The following is a 21,077-nucleotide window of genomic DNA, read 5'->3' as shown; positions in this document are numbered from 1 at the left end:
ACAATGCCTGTTATCTCGTATATACAAAAATACCTAAACTATTGCCCCAAGATATGTAACCTAATAATACAGTGTAATCACACATTGTACTGACAGCAGCATGTTTATGCTGGATATATCCTGACAGGAAGTAATGTAGTTCTTTCATTTCCAATGTTGTATCGGCTTAGCATCTCCCAAACTAGAAAAATTAGGTGTGCTGATGGTATGCAGCCTGGTGACCAATGATGCCACCACATTTATTCAACATTCACTTCTTGACATTTTTTCTTAGATAACTTAACATAATTCATTGTTACACAACTAATCCCATTATCCTTGTTCCCTTACACATTCATCTGCATTTTTACTTACATCTGACACCTTCTAATTTTAGTGCTTTATTTCCACATTTCAAAATTTTACTTCTCTTCAGCACTTACACAATCTTTTTTCATTTACCCCATCACCTTGAGGTGGTCGCAGTCCCTGCGTCCCACCCACTCCCCACTCGCATCCCACTTGCTTGTCACCCACCCCCGTGGCTCGCAGGCGCCGCAGTGACAGCAGATGTTGCCTCCATAATTTTCCATGGACTAGCCCGCACCACCTACCACCCGCCCCATGTAGTGCCCTCCTGCTACATATAAAGTCACCAGGCACTTGTTAATTGGATGCATGCGTCACACTCCTGCCCCGCCTCTGCACACCAGGATCAACACATAGGTGAGTAATGTAACTCACAGACGGGGGCAGGGAGGTTGTTGGGGAGCTGTAGTAGGCAGCAGGGGTTGTTGGCAGTGTTGGTAGCAGGGGGTGAAGGTGGCGAATGTGTTGTTGACAGCAGGGGTAAAGGCTTTTGTTGGAAGTGTTGGTGGGGGGGGGGTAGGGTTGTTGTGTTGTTGGCATTAGTTTGGCATTTAGGGCTACCTTTTCAGACTTATTTGTCAGGCCTCTGGGTAGGTGATACTAGAGCAGCAGGAGGTTACCCTTGCCTTTATTTTTCCCTCTGCTATGACCAAGTTATTACTGGTGGATTGTATTTATATATCTTTTTGATTGTTTCGCTGTCTTTTTGCTTTTGTGTTAAATAGAATTAAATTTTGATCCCTATACATTTCTCTTCTTTTTATAGTTTGATATTATTTTTGAAACACAGGATATTACTCCTTAACAGGTGTTTTATTATTCTAACCATTGCCAAATGACACTGTCATTCCTCAAGCCCCCTCAACACCATCATAAGCCATCTTTTGGTCAAAGTGTTCCTCTTACGTAAAGATCAGAAAATAACAGTAACCTGCTTGTTCTACTACTAAAAAAAAGATATAGCTGGTTACAGATTCCTATCAGTATGCACAAGAAATGCCATTGCTACCAAATTACAACTAGATTGTACATTTAGTTCACCATTTTTCACTTTTACAGTTTGTATTTACCTTACTCTAAAACAAAACACTAATAATAACTCAGCAGTTATAAAGGAAACTAAAGTTCATAACTTCTGTGGAAATGAGACAGGCAGTTCTAAGTGTGTCACATGCACGCTGCATAGTGACGGAAGCCTCACCTTTCCGAGGCCACTATCTCGGGGAGCTCCACCTACTATGTCCATGGTGGTAGGCTGTGAAAAGTGACCAGCAGTGACCGCATATCCTGCAATAGAGAAAACAGGGAACATAAAACAGAGGACATCAGATTACAGAATTGTCTACTTCTACACCCTTCTTTTAGCCTCTGACTAAGAGCACTATGGATATTTTGCTTAGTAGTAGAAAGCATCAAGGAATGTCAGCTAGATATCCTTGTATTTCCAAACTGATGTGCTTCAAAAACCTTTATAGCATAGGCACATAGCTACAATATAACTTGTGAACCAAAGACCGTGTCTGACATGAAGCAATGCTAAGTATCAAAACCATAAGCAAAAGCTTGTCAGATTAGATGTGAAGGGGAAGGGATGGAAATCTGTGACACTAGATAATATTCTATAGACTATAGGGCTCTCAATTCCTGGATACTCCCATTCTTTTGAGGGACTGGTGGCTACAGTATGAACGGATAGAACAGAGGGATAGCTGTAGTAACTGCAACTTAACATTACAAGTGTTGGAAATAGTATGAAAATATTAGCTGATGTTTACAGGGATTTTAATGATTAGAAAACAGTAGAAAAGAACACAACTTGACGCCTTAAAAACAAAATGGTCTGAACTACCAAACAATGCTAAATCAGCTATGCTAACGGAAGGTTTGACTTAACACAACCACTATGAAAGTTAATAGGAGTTATTGAAACCATGTTAATCAACCCGTTCTGCTTTTTTAGGCTTTCCAACCATCTCTGGCAGACTCTCAATCTAAGCATAGGTACAGATCCAAGAGGTGCGATCTGCATCTATCTGGCATTTATGGTGTATATCCAATGGATTCGCCATAAATGTCCACATTGGAATACTCCTTTAGTATTCTAAGCTGTATTAATGTTGTAATGATAGAATAAGTTATTTTCTGGAGCTTTGAGACTATATCTATGTATACTGGTAGATCATTCTTAATTCTTGACAGTTTTGGACTATCTTCACACATTGTATTTCCCTAAATCTTATAGTCAGTCTTTTTTTAACCAAAACCAGGAGAGGAACTCACAGGGCAAATTTATAATGGAAAGATTTTGTGTTTTCAACCCACTCCTGATTTTGGTTGAAAAAAGACTGACGGAAATACTATGTGTGAAGATAGTCCTAATGTGTTTTAAATGAATTTGATTTCTAAAATCTAAAAAAAATGGCACAGATTTGGTTCTGATTACTACCAGCTTAGCGTTTTCTTGATCCATTTACTCTGATTATGCTGATAAAAACTTTGGAAACAAGCTTTGATCCATTTACTCTGATTATACTGATAAAAACTTTGGAAACAAGCTTTGGAACATTTCTTGACCTGAAAGTGTAAAGAGATCATGTTCTGACTTCAGGAAAATATCAAGGAAAGTGTGCGTCTTGTAACATAAGATCAATATGAGCAGCCGTCTATTTAACAAGATGTCTGCCTTCCGCTAATATTATTACGAAGTGGGAACATAGCCTTTTAATGAGAAAGTAAATATGTCATTTCCGCTGCAATGTGTAATGCTGTAGTAGATAGTATTCCAGAACTCAGCAATACTATTCTCTCTTCCACACTGAAATGCTAAATTTCGAAATCACGTGTTTACAATGTGACTATGAGGCTAAATTCCCACACAGCCTGGGACAGAGGTTGTGCCAGCCTAATGCACACACAATCTAGGTCACGGCCGTTGGGCTGCAAGTTTAAAAGTTGTTTTTAAGGACAATAACTGCATCACCTGCCGAACGGACCCCAGGACAGATCTTGGATTTAAAGCAGCTTTCTGAAGGTACAAGCAGTTTAGGAGGGACAGATTGTGGGTACAGAGTTGCTTTAAAGTCTATGGAACAATGTCTGTGAGCATATTGTAAAAAAAAAAAAAAAAAAAAATTTACAATATATAAACACGCTGACATTTTTAACATAGTGATACATTTTTAGATTTACAAATGCAATCGCATTTTATAGCTATTTTTACTGACACATTTTGTTTTTATTTTGCTGTGTGTTCGCCTAATAATGAATAAAAATCTAATTGTAAAAAAATACCGTCTTTCCAATGGAGATACCCTGACAAGACACCAGTGCCACTCATAAGGGGTTGACAGATCCACTTTAACTGAGAAGGAGACACTTGCCTAAATATGTGTAACCTTTGGCAATGACAGCTTCATTATTCAGCTTAAAGTATGTGTTGTCAGTGAGATTCAGTACTTTAACTGTGCCTGTCCAGTAATACGATCCTGGTGCTCCCATAACAACCAGATCCTAAAAAGAAAGAAAAATAAGAGTGTAAATATACTACAGTATTTATGGCAACAAAACCTGACAATGTAGAATAATGGTTTCATATTTTTAGCTGGCGGTGTCAAGTGTGGCACCCCCGGTAACACAGGCTACTGACAGAGAGCTACAGGCTGACTGTTTCTCAAATTTCAACAACGTCATCAATGCTATTATTAGTCATTATTATTGTCATTATTATTATTATCTCTGTAAAATACTTCCACTTCAATCCTCTGTTGTGTCACTAAGGCTATAATATGTTAGCTCACAGACATGCTGGTACATATATTATAGACTCTAATTACACCCCATACATAACAGCTGTTTATTAAAAGTTCTCACTGGGAATCAAATACTTGCCGCAACACACATTATATATCTGTACATTAAACATAAGCGGATGCAGCAAGTTATACAGTGAGTTGTGTGTTTTTTTGGTACACTGTTACTACCCGACCACCACCACCCCACCCCCTTTTGCAGGCTTATTCTTTAATAAACAACTTGACATGTGAAGTAACATATTTTGCTTACTACTATGATATCCCATGTATAAGCTTTGCTCTTACATTAGCTTCTTGGATTTGGTTCTTCTTTACTTTGTTTTCTTTTAATATTATTTTAAAACAATGCCTGTAATGTTAATACTGAAAACCTTTAAAAAAAATATTCATTTACAATTTTTTTTTAACTTTTACTAGAAAGGACATTGCTCAGGCAGGAAATGTTCATCTGTATATACACATCATGGGCTGTAATACCAAGCTAACTAAACCATATGTCAAATATAGATTATGCCAAAATGGCAAGGGGGAAAACCACAACTAGAAATTATTCTGTGGTGATTTAGCGGTTTAAAAATATTACCGTTTTTACAGCATTTAAATTATGTAATTTCTAAATTCTAATTTCAAAATTTCTAATTCTGGAAACATCATTCCTCCACTCTCCTAAAAACCAGTTGATAAGTTAAAGCAACACTGTACCCACAATCTTACCCCCCCCCCCCCCCCCCCCAAACCACTTGTATCTTTGGATAGCTGCTTTTAATCAAAGATCTGTCCTGCGGTCCATTCGGCAGGTGATGCAGTTATTGTACTAAAAAAAAATTTAAACTAGAATGTGGGGGAGGTGTGGCTAGCGGCATGACTGAGTAGTCGCACACATTGCTCTCTCTCCCTGCTGAATGAGGATCCTGAGCTGCTGATAAGAACCCTGAGTTGCCCATATGAGTGCTGGGATGCCGGGCTGCACCGTGCCGGCCTCTGATGAGAACTTGGAATGGAGAGAAGAGGAGGCAGATGGTGGAGGAGGCAGCGGTGGGAGTTAGCCTTCCGGAGGTGCTGGCGGTTGTGGAAGATGCCGGGCCCAGGAGTTGGTGGATCCTTCAGGCGTGTCTGGGGCGCTGCATTCTCCCGGGAAGGCTGGGGGCTCTGCTTATGTGCATCCCCTCCCCTTGCTGAGAGGGACGAGGGGTGAGAGAACACTGGGCTATAAAAATCTGACTGCTGGCAGTTAAGGCTGATGGCGGGGTCTGCAACGCCAGCGTCCGTGGCTACACAGCTAGCGCTGAGCTGTTTTAAGGTTTGGGTGAGCAAGAGCACCGGTGTATTTTGAGGCTGGAAGCCAGTTCTTGACAGTATACTTTTTTTCTCTGCCTGTTTTGCTTTGTAGCCCTCTTCCACAGGGGCGGAAGGAGTTAATTGGGGCAGCTCATAGCTAAATCAGCACACTCCTCCTCAGCTGATCAATCTCTGGACACTAGGACAGAACTGTTCTGAAACAAGGCTGCAGAAATGGGCTCCAGTGGTAGGGTGAGTCTGCTGGCTACCAGTGTATAATACCATCTCCTTGGGACTCCAATGTGATTTATGATACACGCAGCACCGCTGATAACTATAGAAATATTGTTGAATTAGTCCTAAGTAACTGTTCAGACTAGGGCTGGGCGATATGGGCAAAAAATAAAATCTCGATTTTTTTTAAATTTTTTGACGATTCTCGATTTAAATCTCGATTTTTTTTTCCTTTTTTGCTAAATAAACAGAACATTTTCTCCCTGCAGCATCAGATACTATTTTAATATTTTAGACAACAACTGTATTGATTTCCAGTGTAACAGAGGCCCCATATAGTATAGGAAATCATGTTTGTGCCTCCATCTACGTAGGGTGTAGTAGTGGAGGTATAGTGGATAGGGGGTGTAGGAGTGGAGGTATAGTGGATAAGGGGTGTAGTAGTACAGGTATAGATGAGGGGTGACTGGGGTAAAACTGAAGGGGACTGGGGTGACACTAAAGGGGACTGGGGTGACACTAAAGGGGACTGGGGGACACTAAAGGGGACTGGGGGACACTAAAGGGGACTGGGGGACACTAAAGGGGACACTAAAGGGGACTGGGGGACACTAAAGGGGACTGGGGTGACCCTGGGGGACTGAAGGGACAATGGGGGACACTAAAGGGGACTGGGGTGACACTGGGGGACACTAAAGGGGACTGGGGTGACACTAAAGGGGACTGGGGTGACACTGGGGGACACTAAAGGGGACTGGGGTGACACTAAAGGGGACTGGGGTGACACTAAAGGGGACTGGGGTGACACTAAAGGGGACTGGGGTGACACTGGGGGACTGGAGGGACAATGGGGGACACTAAAGGGGACTGGGGGACACTAAAGGGGACTGGGGGACACTAAAGGGGACTGGCGTGACCCTGGGGGACTGGAGGGACAATGGGGGACACTAAAGGGGACTGGGGTGACACTGGGGGACACTAAAGGGGACTGGGGTGACACTAAAGGGGACTGGGGTGACACTGGGGGACACTAAAGGGGACTGGGGTGACACTAAAGGGGACTGGGGTGACACTAAAGGGGACTGGGGTGACACTGGGGGACTGGAGGGACAATGGGGGACACTAAAGGGGACTGGGGGGACACTGAGGGGACTGGGGGGACACTGAGGGGACTGGGGGGACACTGAGGGGACTGGGGGGGACACTGAGGGGACTGGAGGGACAATGGGGGACACTAAAGGGGACTGGGGGGACACTGAGGGGACTGGGGGGACACTGAGGGGACTGGGGGGGACACTGAGGGGAATGGGGGGGACACTGAGGGGACTGGGGGGACACTGAGGGAACACTGAGGGGATTGGGGGGGACACTGAGGGAACAATGAGGGGACTGGGGGGACACACTGAAGGGGACTGGGGGGGGACACTGAAGGGGACTGGGGGTTGACACACTGAAGGGGACGGGGGGGGACACTGAGGGAACAATGAGGGGACGGGGGGGACACTGAAGGGGACTGGGGTGGGACACTGAAGGGGACTGGGGGGGGACACTGAAGGGGACTGGGGGTTGACACACTGAAGGGGACGGGGGGGGGGGGACACTGAGGGAACAATGAGGGGACGGGGGGGACACTGAAGGGGGGACACTGAGGGAACAATGAGGGGATTGGGGGGACACTGAGGGGACTGGGGGGTGACTGGTGCAGCTGGAGGTGATTGGAGCAGGAGGGCACATACATCTCCTCCTCCTCTCACCTCCACACACACGCTCCCCTCCCGGCCAGATATGGAGGTCCCGGGTCTGTGGAGGAGGAGGCCGCAGGGACTACAGTAGGTGGTGATCGCATAGCTGCGGGTCACGGAGCTATACAGCGGGAACGGGGGTCTGCAGCGAGCCCCCCGTTCCCGCTGTATAGCTCCAGGACGAGCAGCGCCGCGATCACCACCTACTGTAGTCCCTGCGGCCTCCTCCTCCACAGACCCGGGACCTCCATATCTGGCCGGGAGGGGAGTGGGACGCTCAGTGGAAGGGGCGGGGGCAGGTCAGCGGCGGCGCTGTCAGTGGCTGGAGGCCGCCGGCACTGCACCGCCCCTCTCCAGCCTGGCCACCCAGCATCTTCTCCCCGCTCACCCACACCGCCCCTCTACGGCTCTCCCGCCGGCCTGCACCGCAACCCCCCTTCTCTCAGCTCCTCCCCGGCACCGCAGCCCGAAATGATTTTTTGTGAAAATCGAATTTACGATTTTCACAAAAAATCAAATCGATTTCAACGTTCTGGACGATTAATCGAATTAATTCGATTAATCGCCCAGCCCTAGTTCAGACTAAGAAAATGGCAGAATCTGCGGACAGCATGAACTAAGTTATGAACTAAAAAGGTGTGCTCTCAGCAACCACTCTGGCTGAACAGGAGTATAAAAAGAACTCCCTCTGCTAATCCCCTTAATTTCTAAATTCTAATTTCAAAATTTCTAATTCTGGAAACATCATGCCTCCACTCTCCTAAAAAACAGTTGATAGGTTAAAGCAACACTGTACCCACAGTCTTACCCCCCCAAACCACTTGTACCTTTGGATAGCTGCTTTTAATCAAAGATCTGTCCTGCGGTCCATTCGGCAGGTGATGCAGTTATTGTACTAAAAAAATTTTTTTAAACTTGAAGCCCATGCCAAACGGGAGTATCTGTGCCCTAACTTTGCACCACCCCTCTGTCCCTCCTCCCCACCCTCTTTATCATTAGGAATGCCACTGAAAGATTTTCTCCATGCTGAACATTGCACAGATCCTTAATGATCCAGCCCATGGGCTGCCACAGGTGGGGAATAGGAGGCAATCTGCCTGGAGCATTCCTAATGATAAGGAGGGCAGGGAGGAGGGACAGAGAGGTTGTGCAAAGTTAGGGCACAGATACTCCCGTTTGGCATGGGCTTCAAGTTTAAAAGTATTTTTTTAGGACAATACCTGCATCACCTGCCGAACAGACCACAAGACAGATCTTGGATTAAAAGCAGCTGTCTGAAGGTACAAGGGGTTTGGGGGGGTCAGATTATGGGTACAGGGTCGCTTTAAATGACTTACCTATGAAATCATCCCGTGTGTGTATATGTAGGGGGGGGCTGTCAGTGTGTACATGTAGGGACTGTATGGCAGCCTTTTGCCTTTAATATTTCTTGGTTATGCTTGATCAATCAACTCGAACATTAATATATTATTAATTGGAGATGGGAGGAAAGGGGAAGAGGACCAGGCTTTTGATATCCAACATACTTTTGACATCATCTGTCAGAAAAGAGACGGGAGGCCCCCATACACCTTAGGGAATCAGCCTGTTATCATCTGCTATTTTGATGTAGAACATGTTACAAGGACCAATTGGATGAACCTTTCAGCCCTGGCGCAGGGGGACTCTTGTTGCTAATAAAAGTACCACTTTATTGCACACTCCGATAAAATGTACAGTAGAAAAGAGCAACGCGTTTCAATGCCGATCCAATGTCCTTATTAAGCTCTTACCCCATAAACCTAAGAGACTTGCTGATCATTTAAGGGCAAAATTTCCAGGGAGAGAGAGCAATAAGCAGGTGCTACTCTATAACCAAGTCTGTAATTCGTTTGGAGACATTATCAGCAAGGACAGATGTAGAGAAAATACATGATCTATAAAAAGTGTTGAAATTCCTAAATTCCTCTCTTTATTGTTTTATTTGGATTCTGATGACATCTTTATGGCATTTAATGGTCACCTTCCCAGTATAAAATTAGGTTGAGGACATCTGCTTTGGATCTGAAATTATCTGTTTAGAAATGTCGAGCAGATATTTGACAATAGTAAGGGCCAAAGCTCATCATTCTGTTAGCAGGGAGAATAAAATGGTTTTCTTGGAAACTATCAGCTCTATGGAATTTTTTAATGCTTTTAAGGGAAAATGAGATTTGCTGGGGCACATTTACAAACACTGGTAATGAGTAATCCTGCTGCACCATAACCCTTAACACAGGGCACAGTTACTTTTATGCTATAAAGAAAATAAGATCAGCGTCTATACATTAAAAAATAATTTTAGAGGGGTATTCCAAAAAAATGAACTTTTCCCCTTTCCACAGGATAGCGGAAAAGAAGAAGATTGCACCCCCTGAACCCCCATCGATCTCTGTATCGTACCCTGCCGCTTCTGTTATGAATAGAGCCCCGGGTCGGCACGCGACCTGCAGCTCTATTAATTCCTATGGAGTGACAGAAAGAGCCGAGTACAGCTCTCTTCCGGTGTACTTGGCTCTTTCTGTCGCTCCATAGGAATGAATAGAGCCGCGGATCATGTGACGACCTGGGTCTCTATTCAGAACACAGCAGGTGAGGTCCAATAAAGAGATTGTCAGGGGGTTTAGGGGTCGGATCTCCATGATCTCCTTATTTTACCATAAGTAAATTTTTCCCAGAATACCCTTTTAAGAAGGTGCTTGCAGGTATACTTTTTTCTAAAAACTAAAACTCAATGTACTAAAACTTTACAAAGTAAGAAGCATTAAAAGAGGCGTCCTATGACATTACAAAAAAAAAAAAACAGAAAGGAAACTTACCTATCCTTCTGCCCTGTAGCACCACTCCCAGGTCCATATGATTGGCTCGGCCAAACGGTGACTGGGGCAGGACACCGCTATGGCCGCTGACTGCCTAAGTGGGCCTGGGACGTCACATCCCAGGTTCTCTCTTTAACCAGGAGGCACCCAGAGCTGTGGTATCGGAGCATCAGCGCTGGAGCTGAGGAGGTAAGTGCTAATGCTAATAGATCTCATATATATATATATATGTATATATATATATATATATATATATATATATATATATATATATATATATATATATTCATTTCAGTTGGAAAATAATATGTACTATTAAGGATTAACACAAGTGAATCTTTAGCTAGAAAAAAGAAAAACCCAAAGATGGCATCATCAGAGATCAAGATTTCCCAAATGCGTATCTGGAAACACTCATGCTGAAGTGAACCTAATGCAATGTACATGTGAAATGCACTATACACAAAATTCTTACATATTCTAATCATATACAAAGCTGTGGCTAACGCCCAATTCTATATTTATAGAACCTTTCTAGAAGAGTGCACACAATCTGCCGTAAATGTGCCATTAAACATGAAAGGCAAGTTCAGCATGGGTGGTGAGGAAAGTTTGCTGGTTAGAGAGGTTAAGTACATTTGGATGCAATTCATAGAGACACCAGGAAGCATCTGCTGCTGATAGAGCTGTAACTGTTATCAGACACATGAGTGATTTCTGCTCATAGACTATTCTCCAATTTGCCACCTGTTTCCTTTTCTGTCCCGTTGCACTTAGTATAAAAATGCTGAAAAGTGCTGGAGAAATGAAAACATTGCATAATCTACAACAGGTATGTTTATAGCAAGTGCAGAGATCTGATAATTTCAATCTCTGATAACATCAAAGGGGTTCCCACTATAGGGAGTGGTGCTGTATCACTATGATGTGCCATCAAGACCTAAGTGGTGGCTTCTGCAAGAACGTCACAAACATTGGAATACTTGGGCTGAAGCACTACTTAAGATCCTTGGTTTTTCACTGTTTCTCACCCTTGATCACTGGATGAAGATGTTGTATATGCCATAACATTCTAAAACAAAAAGTTATTTTTCCAATGCATCTCAGGTAGCTTTTTATAGTTACTAATAGTGATGAGCGAGCATGCTTGTCCGGGCTTGGTACTCGTTCGAGCATTAGGGTACTCGATGATACTCGTTACTCAGACGAGCATCTCACAATACTCGAGAAAATCTCATCACCCATTTCCTGTAAGTTTGGGCGCTATTTCTCAGCCAATTAACATGCAGGAGACTCTTTGGTACATCCTGCGATCACGTGGGACCCATAGAGCTGCTGTTGGTCAGGGAGAGCGTTATGGAGGAAATTAGCGTTCCAGTAGGCAGGGAATACTAGCGAAACAACCAAACAGCCCTTGTAAGGGCTTCAAATCGTTTTCAAATTGTATTACTACAGACTGGCTGGGACTTGCAGTGCAGCTACCACGATTTGAGCAGCACACTGTGGTGATCGCTGCTGGCAGAAAGGGGACATTAGGTGTTACATACAGAGCCCTAAGATGTGCTCAGTACTATTTTATTGGGACCACTAGTATATTTTCAGATTTTTGTATTTCTTACTCAAGGGATATTTAAGTTCACTACTGCTTGCACAGTGTAAAGGGGGTGTCACAGAGTGTACAGGCACAGCCACCAACAGATTGTATCCCACAGCCCCCCAAAAACTAGTGGGACCACTTGTATATTTTCTGATTTCTGTATTTCTTACTCAGGGGCGGCATATCTAAGTTCACTACTGCTTGCAGTGTTAAGAGGATGTCACAGAGTGTATATATGTGCAGCCACCAACAGATTGTATCCCACAGCCCCCCAAATACTAGTGGGACCACTAGTATATTTTCTGATTTCTGTATTTCTTACTCAAGGGTGGCATATCTAAGTTCACTACTGCTTGCACAGTGTAAAGGGGGTGTCACACAGTAACCCAATCCCTCAGAGAGCAGTTAGTCCACCTCATCTCGTAAGAAGAACTTTCTCATATTGCACGCTGCTTGTGATCTAGCATCTCTTCTCCAGTCCTCAATCTTCAGGCCCCACCTCTTTCAGAATGATTTACAGCCAGAGGAGGCGGGACCTGAGGATAAGAGTGTCGGCCAGACTGGAGGACTGAAAAAGACGTGGCGAATCTCAAGCAGCACGGTTGTAAGTATAGACTGCTGCTGAATGTAACCTTTGAACTGACAGCACAAATACATACATATCTGTGCTGTCAGTTTCTAGGGCTGCACGAATGATACAAGGGTTGTTCGCGCAGCCTGGGCCCTTTGATTGTGTTTTGCTGTGTAAAGGCACTGGAAACAAGTGCTGATCTCGAGACCCGTATAAGTGCAGCATCAAAAGAAAATCACTAGCTCCCACAATTCTCTTAGCAGATTCTTCCTGTCTTAGGCTATGTTCACACTACAATAAGAAAAAGAAAAAGAAAAACGTGGAGAAGACTACAATGGTTGTAGATACTATGTGGACAGTTTATACACAATTAAAAACATAAGGTAAAAACATCAAAAGGTATTTCAAGCATACAAAAATACAAAAACAGCAGCATAAATGTCCCAAGATGGATAACTGTGATCTTTTTCTTATTGTGGTTGTTGAGGTGCATTTGGTGTACACTTTGGAGTGTGGACTCTGGTTGTAGGCGGTTTTAAGTGAGTGGGACGCTGTTTCCTTTTTTATGTTCACACTACGTAAAAGTACGGCCGTTGTTGCCCATGGCAACAACAGCCATACTTTTACCGCGTTGGAACAATGCCTTACTTTCAATGGGATCCTGGCCGGAGCGTACACACATCGTATGCGCTCCGGCCGGGATCCCATACGCCGCCGCAAATAACTGACATGTCAGTTTTCTGCGGCCGGAATTCAGTGAATTCCAGCCGCAGAAAGCCCTGTCAGTTCACACAGTGAAGTGAGCGGCTCTGGCCACTTGCTTCACTGTGTGCTATAGGAAGCTCTGATGCGGGCGCACCCGCATCAGAGCTCCGCGGCCGGAAAGATCATCCGGCCGGTACTTAAGTACCGGCCGGGATGATCCGTGCAGAGACCGGTCTCTTACGTTGTGTGAACATAGCCTTACAATAGAGGACACATACTTTCTTTTGGAAGTCATTTAGTATTATGGCATTGCTCATAGCACATTCTATGATCTGATAACCTAGCCACTGAGTTTTCTGTAATGGAAATGATGATCCCAGTGGTGTTTTCATTACACAACAGATACCAACAACATACAGTACTAATAGGGTCTGTGAGGCTCCATCATGATGTCTGTCATTTTAAGTGCCACAAGCTATTCCTATATTCTTCTTGTCAAGTCTAACCTACACAGCTAATGGCAGACATATGCAGCAAAGAGAAGCAATGATGGAAACCATTTGCCAGGAGTAAAATTCATTCATCATATTTGAAGTGATAATAATAATATTAACCAAATCTTTCCAATGCCACAACAGCTGTATTATACTGTTGCATTTATATCAGCCTGTATCCTGTGTATCAGTCCTTTTCCTTGTATCTTTTAGCATTAATGTTGTGTCTCACCACGCAACACCACATAAAAGATAACAAAAATGCAAGTCACAGAAAATCTAGGAAGGAAGTCCCTGCCTCTGTGAGGTTCACATACCACCCAAGAAAAATGCAATAAATGTATATTGTATATGCATTGTAACAGGTGACCCAGCATGGCAATCTATATAGACTACTTGTAAACATAAATCAATTATAAATGGCCAGCATATAACAAACTGTGTATCATACTCAGAGTCGCGATGCCATAACATGTCAACAATATTGGTGTATTTTGCTGCTGCACGAATTTTGTCCAATACTCTCTAGAGTTTCCCTTTTAAAACAGAAAATAACACACAGTGCCGGTGTTCAGATTTCAATCTCTGCCTACTCAGCAGCTCTGGGTACTTGTGGGTTGTTATTATTATTATTATGGTTATTATTATTATTTTTATGCAGTCCTGAGCCATATATATATATATATATATATATATATATAACATGCTCACACAAATTGTATATTGCACATGTTTTAGCTTCGCCTCCTGACAGAGGGATTAATATTGTAGATAAATTTGCTAGCTCAACCAACAGCTAACTTTCAGATCCCACCATACACATGCATGCTTTTTCCATTTACATACAACAGATTTACCATGCTCAAACATGGCCCATCCGACTTTTCCTCAACATTTGCCACTGGGAAGAATCAGGGCAACACCAAACACATTAGATAGTGTACTGGTCCTACCAAAGCCAGTGGGGTTTGGATAACAACTACTTAATGTGTATGACCAGCTTAAGTCTAGAATATGAATCGAGTATGTGTACCTAGAGCAGGCATGTCAAATTGTAGCCTGCGGTGCCATTATTTTTGGCCCACCAAGGAAATCAATTCATTTCCTAGAGCTGGCCCACCAACGTTACTGATTGCCACTCGGACCACCCATATTATAACCTTCTAGGCCAGTGTTTCTCATCCTGCAGTACCATAAGGGGTACACGAGGCAGATTGAGGGCTGGCTACTATATAGAACACTATTGGGAGGGCTGGCTACTATATAAGGCTATGTTCACACAACACAACTTTCGTATTAATCATGGCCGGCATTGCCGATTTGCAGTTACGTTGCCCTGTAGTCAGAGGGAATCCCGGCCGTAGTGTATACACATAGTATACACTCCGGCGGGATCCCTAGCGGCCACATGAAAAACCGATATGTCAATTTTGTGCGGCCACTATTCATTGAACAGCAGCCACACAACACTGACAGCTCACACAATGGAGAGTCCGGCTCCGGCTTCGCACACAGTTCAGCACAAATGAAGATCATCCATCCGGTACTGCAGTACCGCCCGGGTCCCAGGTCCAGTACAGGGCCAGGTCACAGAACGGCCGGTGTTTCACATAGTGTGAACCCGGCCTAAGACACTATTGGGAGGGCTGGCTAACATGTGGGACACTATTGGTGGGTTTATTTGTCTCTCTTAAAGGGGAACTCCGGATAAGAAAAACTTGTTTTCTATTTAAAGTAGATTAAAAGTTAAATATATGTGTCTATACAATGTATTACCGTATCTGTACGGTTCTGCCACACTGGTAGCTGATAGAAATCCAGGAAGTGAAAAAGATCCTCAATGTTTCCTGCTCCTTCTGCTATCCCCCCTTAGGAGACAAATCTTCCATGCCTCTGTCTCACATTGTGTGTGTTTGCTGAGATCAGGCTGATGATGCAGACAGGGGGCAGGGCGTGATGTCCCAGGAGGCTTGGCTGGATCCCCCAATCCCCTTAGTAATTCACCATCTCTGACCGGCCAGAAGCAGGTGTTGCACTGATTTCTCTAATTGTGCAGAAGTGTGCAGTGAAATTAGGGCTGTGTTCACAAATGTGTGAGTGTCATTGCAGTACTGCAGCGTATTCACAAAAATGATGCAATTAAACAAGTAAATGATGCTAAATGGCAGAGAGGATCAGAGTCTTATTGTGGGGCTCAACTTCAAAGATAAAAGATGCTTGTTTATAATATGTGCGTGGAAATGAAAAGAAAAAAAATTCAAAAGTTCTTTACTTTATTCCAATATCAGCGTTACAGGTAGAGAATACAGCGTGTTGTATGGTGTTACAGATAGAGAATACAGCGTGCTGTGTGGTGTTACAGGTAGTAACTGTGTGCTGTGTGGTGTTACAGGTAGAGAATACAGTGTGCTGTGTGGTGTTACAGATAGAGAATACAGCTTGCTGAGTGGTGTTACAGGTAGAGAATACAGTGTGCTGTGTGGTGTTACAGGTAGTAACTGAGTGCTGTGTGGTGTTACAGGTAGAGAATACAGTGTGCTGTGTGGTGTTACAGGTAGAGAATACAGTGTGCTGTGTGGTGTTACAGATAGAGAATACAGCTTGCTGAGTGGTGTTACAGGTAGAGAATACAGCATGCTGTGTGGTGTTGCAGATAGAGAATACAGCTTGCTGTGTGGTGTTACAGATAGAGAATACAGTGTGCTGTGTGGTGTTACAGATAGAGAATACAGCTTGCTGGGTGGTGTTACAGGTAGAGAATACAGTGTGCTGTGTGGTGTTAAAGGTAAAGAATACAGCGTGCTGTGTGGGTGGGACCACAATGAAACCATAAATTACTGCAAATAATTCAGTAACACAATGAAACTGCAATGTGTGAACACAGCCTAGATGTTCTGCAACAGCTTTGGGCAGGGAATAGGCAGGGGGGAGGACTGTGATGAACAGCTGAGGGAAAGCATTGCATTCTGGAACCTGTAGTACTGTGAAAAACTGATAAATAAAGACGAGTGGAACTTTCGGACTTTTGGTCCGAAAGCCGCTCACTCCAGTGCGATGCCTGTGATCCCAGGTGCATAGTTGCGTTCCCGGGAATCTGCGGCCGGGATCTTCCAGGGAATTCAAGATACATTCCCTGGAAATCCAGGGAATGTATCTTGAATTCCCTGGAAGATCCTGCCCGCAGATTCCCGGGAACCCAACTATGCACCCGGGATCGCAGGCATCGCAGGCATAGTAATTGAGCGAAGATGCCGTCGGACCAAAAGTCCGACCGTTCGCTCATCCCTAATGATAAACCAGGAAGTGCAGAAACACAAAACAGAACAAAACCCCCCAAAACAAATGGATTTTTGGTAGTTTCAAAAATGGAATAGATAGGTAAGTAATGCTTTATGCTTCTGCAGAAGTTTCATTTTTTTTTAACCTCTACCTGGATTTCCCCTTTAAAGAGAACCAATCACGCAAGAAATTTAAAAAAATTTTATTTTCTAATTCAATGTAATTATTTATTTAATTAACATTTGTAAATACTTTTATTTATTTTTTCGGCCGCGTTTTTGTTTTATTCACTTTTCAATTCACTGTCTCGCGCCGGCTCTTTTCAAAAGAGCCGGCTCGAGACAGGAAGCTCCCGTCATCCACAGCGGCAGCAAGGCCGGCCGCCGCCATCTTGATTACGTCATTTGCGTTCCAGTGGTGGAACGCAAGTAGCGTAATCAAGATGGCGGCGGCCGGGCCGAACAAGAGGAACAGGTATAGTATAAGATACAGACTGCAACAGCAGTCTGTATCTTCATTTTGTCTATTTATGAAGATACAGATTGCCTTTACAGTCTGTAGCTTATACTTTACCTGATCCTCTTGTTCGGTGCTGGAAGGCCGGGCGACGCCATCTTGAATACGTCACTTGCGTTCCAGCGGTGGAACGCAAGCGACGTAATCAAGATGGCGGCGCCGGCCTTGCTGCAGCAAACAAGAGGAACAGGTAAAGTATAAGATACAGACTGCAAAGGCAATCTGTATCTTCATAAATAGACTGCCTTTACAGTCTGTAGCTTATACTTTACCTGATCCTCTTGTTCGGTGCTGGAAGGCCGGGCGACGCCATCTTCAATACGTCACTTGCGTTCCAGCGGTGAAACGCAAAGTGACGTCATCAAGATGGCGGCGCCCGGCCTTCGTTCAGCAATCAAGAGATTTGGGTAAAGGGATAAGATACAGACTGCACAGGCAGTCTGTATCTTCATAGATAGACTTAGGGAGAGATTTCCTTTGATAATAGGGATAGTGATTTTTAGGTGATTGGTCCTCTTTAAGCTTTCCTTTACCCTGTCCTCTGCCTTCCTATAATTTACATGTCATATCATTTATCATAGTGCACAGCTCTAAGAGACACACACTGCTCTGACAGTTCCAGGAACAACACACGCACGCTTCAATAAATATCAAGATTGGCCCGCAACCTTGTCCAATTTTTTAATTAGGCCCAATGTGTATTTGAGTTTGACACCCCTGACCTAAAAGAATCACCATTAGACTATCTTGACACATAAAGGGACATTTACTAAGGAGTCTAATAAGTGCAACTATTCTAATGGGGATTGGTGTGTATTTTGTTCTATCTTGTGACTGATTCATTAACATGTAGCACTGCCATAGTAAATGCATCTAAAAAAAAGGCAACAAAAAAGTGCAAAAAAGGCACAACTATGAAAAAATTGCGCAATTTTATTCACCTGGTTCTGACCAGATATAAGCTTGCGCCTGTTTATGCGACTTTTTTTAAAATTCGCAAATGATAAATTGGGCACTAATCCCGGATTACGCAAACTTTTCGGTGAATACTTAAAACACGCAGATTAAAAAAAGTTGCATCTAAAAATATTCACCTGTCGAATACTGGTTCATAAATCAGGAGTGGAACTGACAGAGAAAAACTATAATGGAAAGATGTGCACAATTTCTGTGTTTTCAACCCACTTCTGTTTTTGGTTGAAAAAATACTGACCAAAATACTAAGCAAAATACTGTGTGTAAACATAGCCTTACATTGCACACACCAGAAATCATCAATGACAAAGTCTGATGAAAATACACAAGAATCAAAGCAGGGGCTGGACTATGGCAATATAGTTTTAGAAATCTTTAAAAAAAAACATCCAGCTAAATGTTACATAATGAATTCAGTAAATAAAACCCCCTTAAAAGAATCCAGAATAGAAAAGCCAAAAATATTTAAACTACTTTTGCTTTTTAATCTGAAGTTCATAACCTACACAAGAGGGTGAGGAGTGAAACGTGTGATTAAAGAGGTTAAGATTTCACTGCAACTTTTCTGCTACGGCTATATTAGTAGAAATACTATCCCTACTAAAACAGCAGCTGCGAGCACAGGAGGAACGTGCAGACCTCTTTTTAGGCCTGGGTTTCATTAAACTGTGAGGACACTCAATTGACTTTGAAAAAGATAAACATTATGCCCCTAAATTCTCGATTTCAGCATTTCCCATGGATAATTACAAAAAAGCAACTGGGTTATCGCACTAGATTCTTTAATAAAGTCACTATTTGAGTAGCTGAAACTATTTTTAGTCTAAAACTTACTTCTTTGTGCTTTCGTGCTCCTCATAAAACTGCTTCACATCAATATTTGGACAAGCCTAAAACACCTTTTATGCCCCTCCTAAAAAATGATCAATTAACAACACTAACAATGGAACTGTTCATGTAAAGAATATTACCGACCTCCATGAAAGAGCCTGCAATCCCAGCTTGGCACGAGCCATGTTCCTCTCCATATTTCTTCTTGTATTCTGGAAAGAACATAAATGACAGTGTAGTTATAGCAGTCTGTGAAGTTAACTTTGGCTGTGTGAGGCCGAACATTTGTTACACACAGTATATGTTACCACATCTACCACCCAACCACAAAAGCCTAAACCTCCGCCAGTTTGGGAAATGACTGAGCCACAAGTATGTAGGCCTGAAAACTACTGCATTCCACATTAGTTATATGTTTCAGAGTCACGCTGTCTTCTAAGTTGAGAGATTGTGGGAAGTATTATCACATTAATGGTGTAAGAACTATATAACTCTACAGTGTTGGTAAAATATAGATCTAAAGCTTATTCGAGCTAGGAGGATAAGTTAACTAAATTAAAGACGGATTGAGCCGTGGCAGCCCATAGACTTACATTTGTTATGATTCAGATCCTGGCAGAAATCCTATTTGTACAGCAATGCTTCACATTTCTATAAGCTGGACTGAATATGATGCTTTTATTCTCTTTTTCAAAAGCGACCTATCAGCAGATTAGACTAATCTAACCTGCTGATATGTCCCTATTGCACGGGAGACACCGAGGAGGATGGCATGTCTCTTACCTCAGTGCAGTTAGTCATGTGCTTCGCAGTCCAGTGAGATGGCTAGGAGCACTGGGGCACCCACAGCGCTGATCCAACCTGCCATGCCGTTCCATTCATTGTCATTAGAAAGGGGTGGGCCAGCCCGGATCACTTCTATGGGAGAGGGCAGTGCTCCTAACGGTGCCACAGTGCCCCCAACGGTTTCACCTGACCGTGGAGCACATGACTAACTGCATCAGAACGGCGAAGAGGAGGAAGATAAGAGACATACCTTCCTCCTCTGCGTCTCCTGTCCAGTAGAGACATATCAGCAGGTTAGATTTGTCATGAAGAGGGGACTAAGTAAGTTGTGGGGCCAAAAAGAAGGGCTCAACTACAGTGTAGGGATCAAAATGGCTCTATTGTGTGGGTGAACAAAGAGGGGGCCTAAGCACACAGTGTGAAGAGCACAAAGGGAGGTCTAAGTGTTGTGTGGGGACCCAAAAGGAGGCATAACTAAGTATGGGAGCACAAAGGGGCTAACTATTGTATAGAGTGGGGACACAAAAGGGGACTAAGAGGGCCCTATTACTGCGTGAGATGTTTCTGTAGGTAGAGAAACAGTGGAGAGAGTGCTGGAAAAGATGTTTCTGTGGCAAATTTTTCAAAAGCAAATACCAGAGTTTTCCCATTTCAGTAAATGATGGCATATTTCTACAGTAACTTACTGGTGGGACCCCCACTGATCCTTAGATTTTTAACTAGCAATGTGGTTTCCTAGCCACCCCCTATGCAGGGAATTACAACACAGGCCCATTCACTTGTATTGAGCTGTGATGTAATTGCTAAGAGTACTGTTGTGCAAGAAAATACCTAAAGGACTCCTGTCTGTTCTCCAGAACAGTGGGGGTCCCAGACATCTGACCACCACTGACCAGCAAGTAAAGGCACATCTTGGCAATATGCCATAACATTAAATTATGGAAATAGCCTTTAACTGTATGCTTACAAATGCTGGTTTCAATGTGTTTTTTTTTACTATGTGAATATACTTTGATTCAAAAAATAAAATAGAAATATATACTGCATATACTGTATTTAAAAAAGGTTCGAT

The 21,077-nt window shown here is 43.3% G+C and overlaps 1 protein-coding gene across 1 annotated transcript in view; it reads right to left on the bottom strand.

Annotated features, from left to right (window-relative positions):
* Positions 1 to 21,077, bottom strand: part of ITGA9 (integrin subunit alpha 9) — a 275,552-nt gene that overhangs the window by 193,414 nt on the left and 61,061 nt on the right. The window contains exons 5-7 of the mRNA XM_069958509.1: positions 19,364 to 19,431; positions 3,729 to 3,858; positions 1,550 to 1,635 (exon numbers count right to left, since the gene is read on the bottom strand). Coding sequence (XP_069814610.1) covers positions 1,550 to 1,635; positions 3,729 to 3,858; positions 19,364 to 19,431 — 284 coding nt within the window. The remainder of the gene's footprint in view (positions 1 to 1,549; positions 1,636 to 3,728; positions 3,859 to 19,363; positions 19,432 to 21,077) is intronic.

This window comes from Dendropsophus ebraccatus, chromosome 2 (assembly GCF_027789765.1).
Source record: "Dendropsophus ebraccatus isolate aDenEbr1 chromosome 2, aDenEbr1.pat, whole genome shotgun sequence".
Taxonomy (NCBI): Eukaryota; Metazoa; Chordata; class Amphibia; order Anura; family Hylidae; genus Dendropsophus; species Dendropsophus ebraccatus.
The sequence above is the reverse complement of the archived record's forward strand: the minus strand, read 5'-3'. Positions and strand labels throughout refer to the sequence as shown.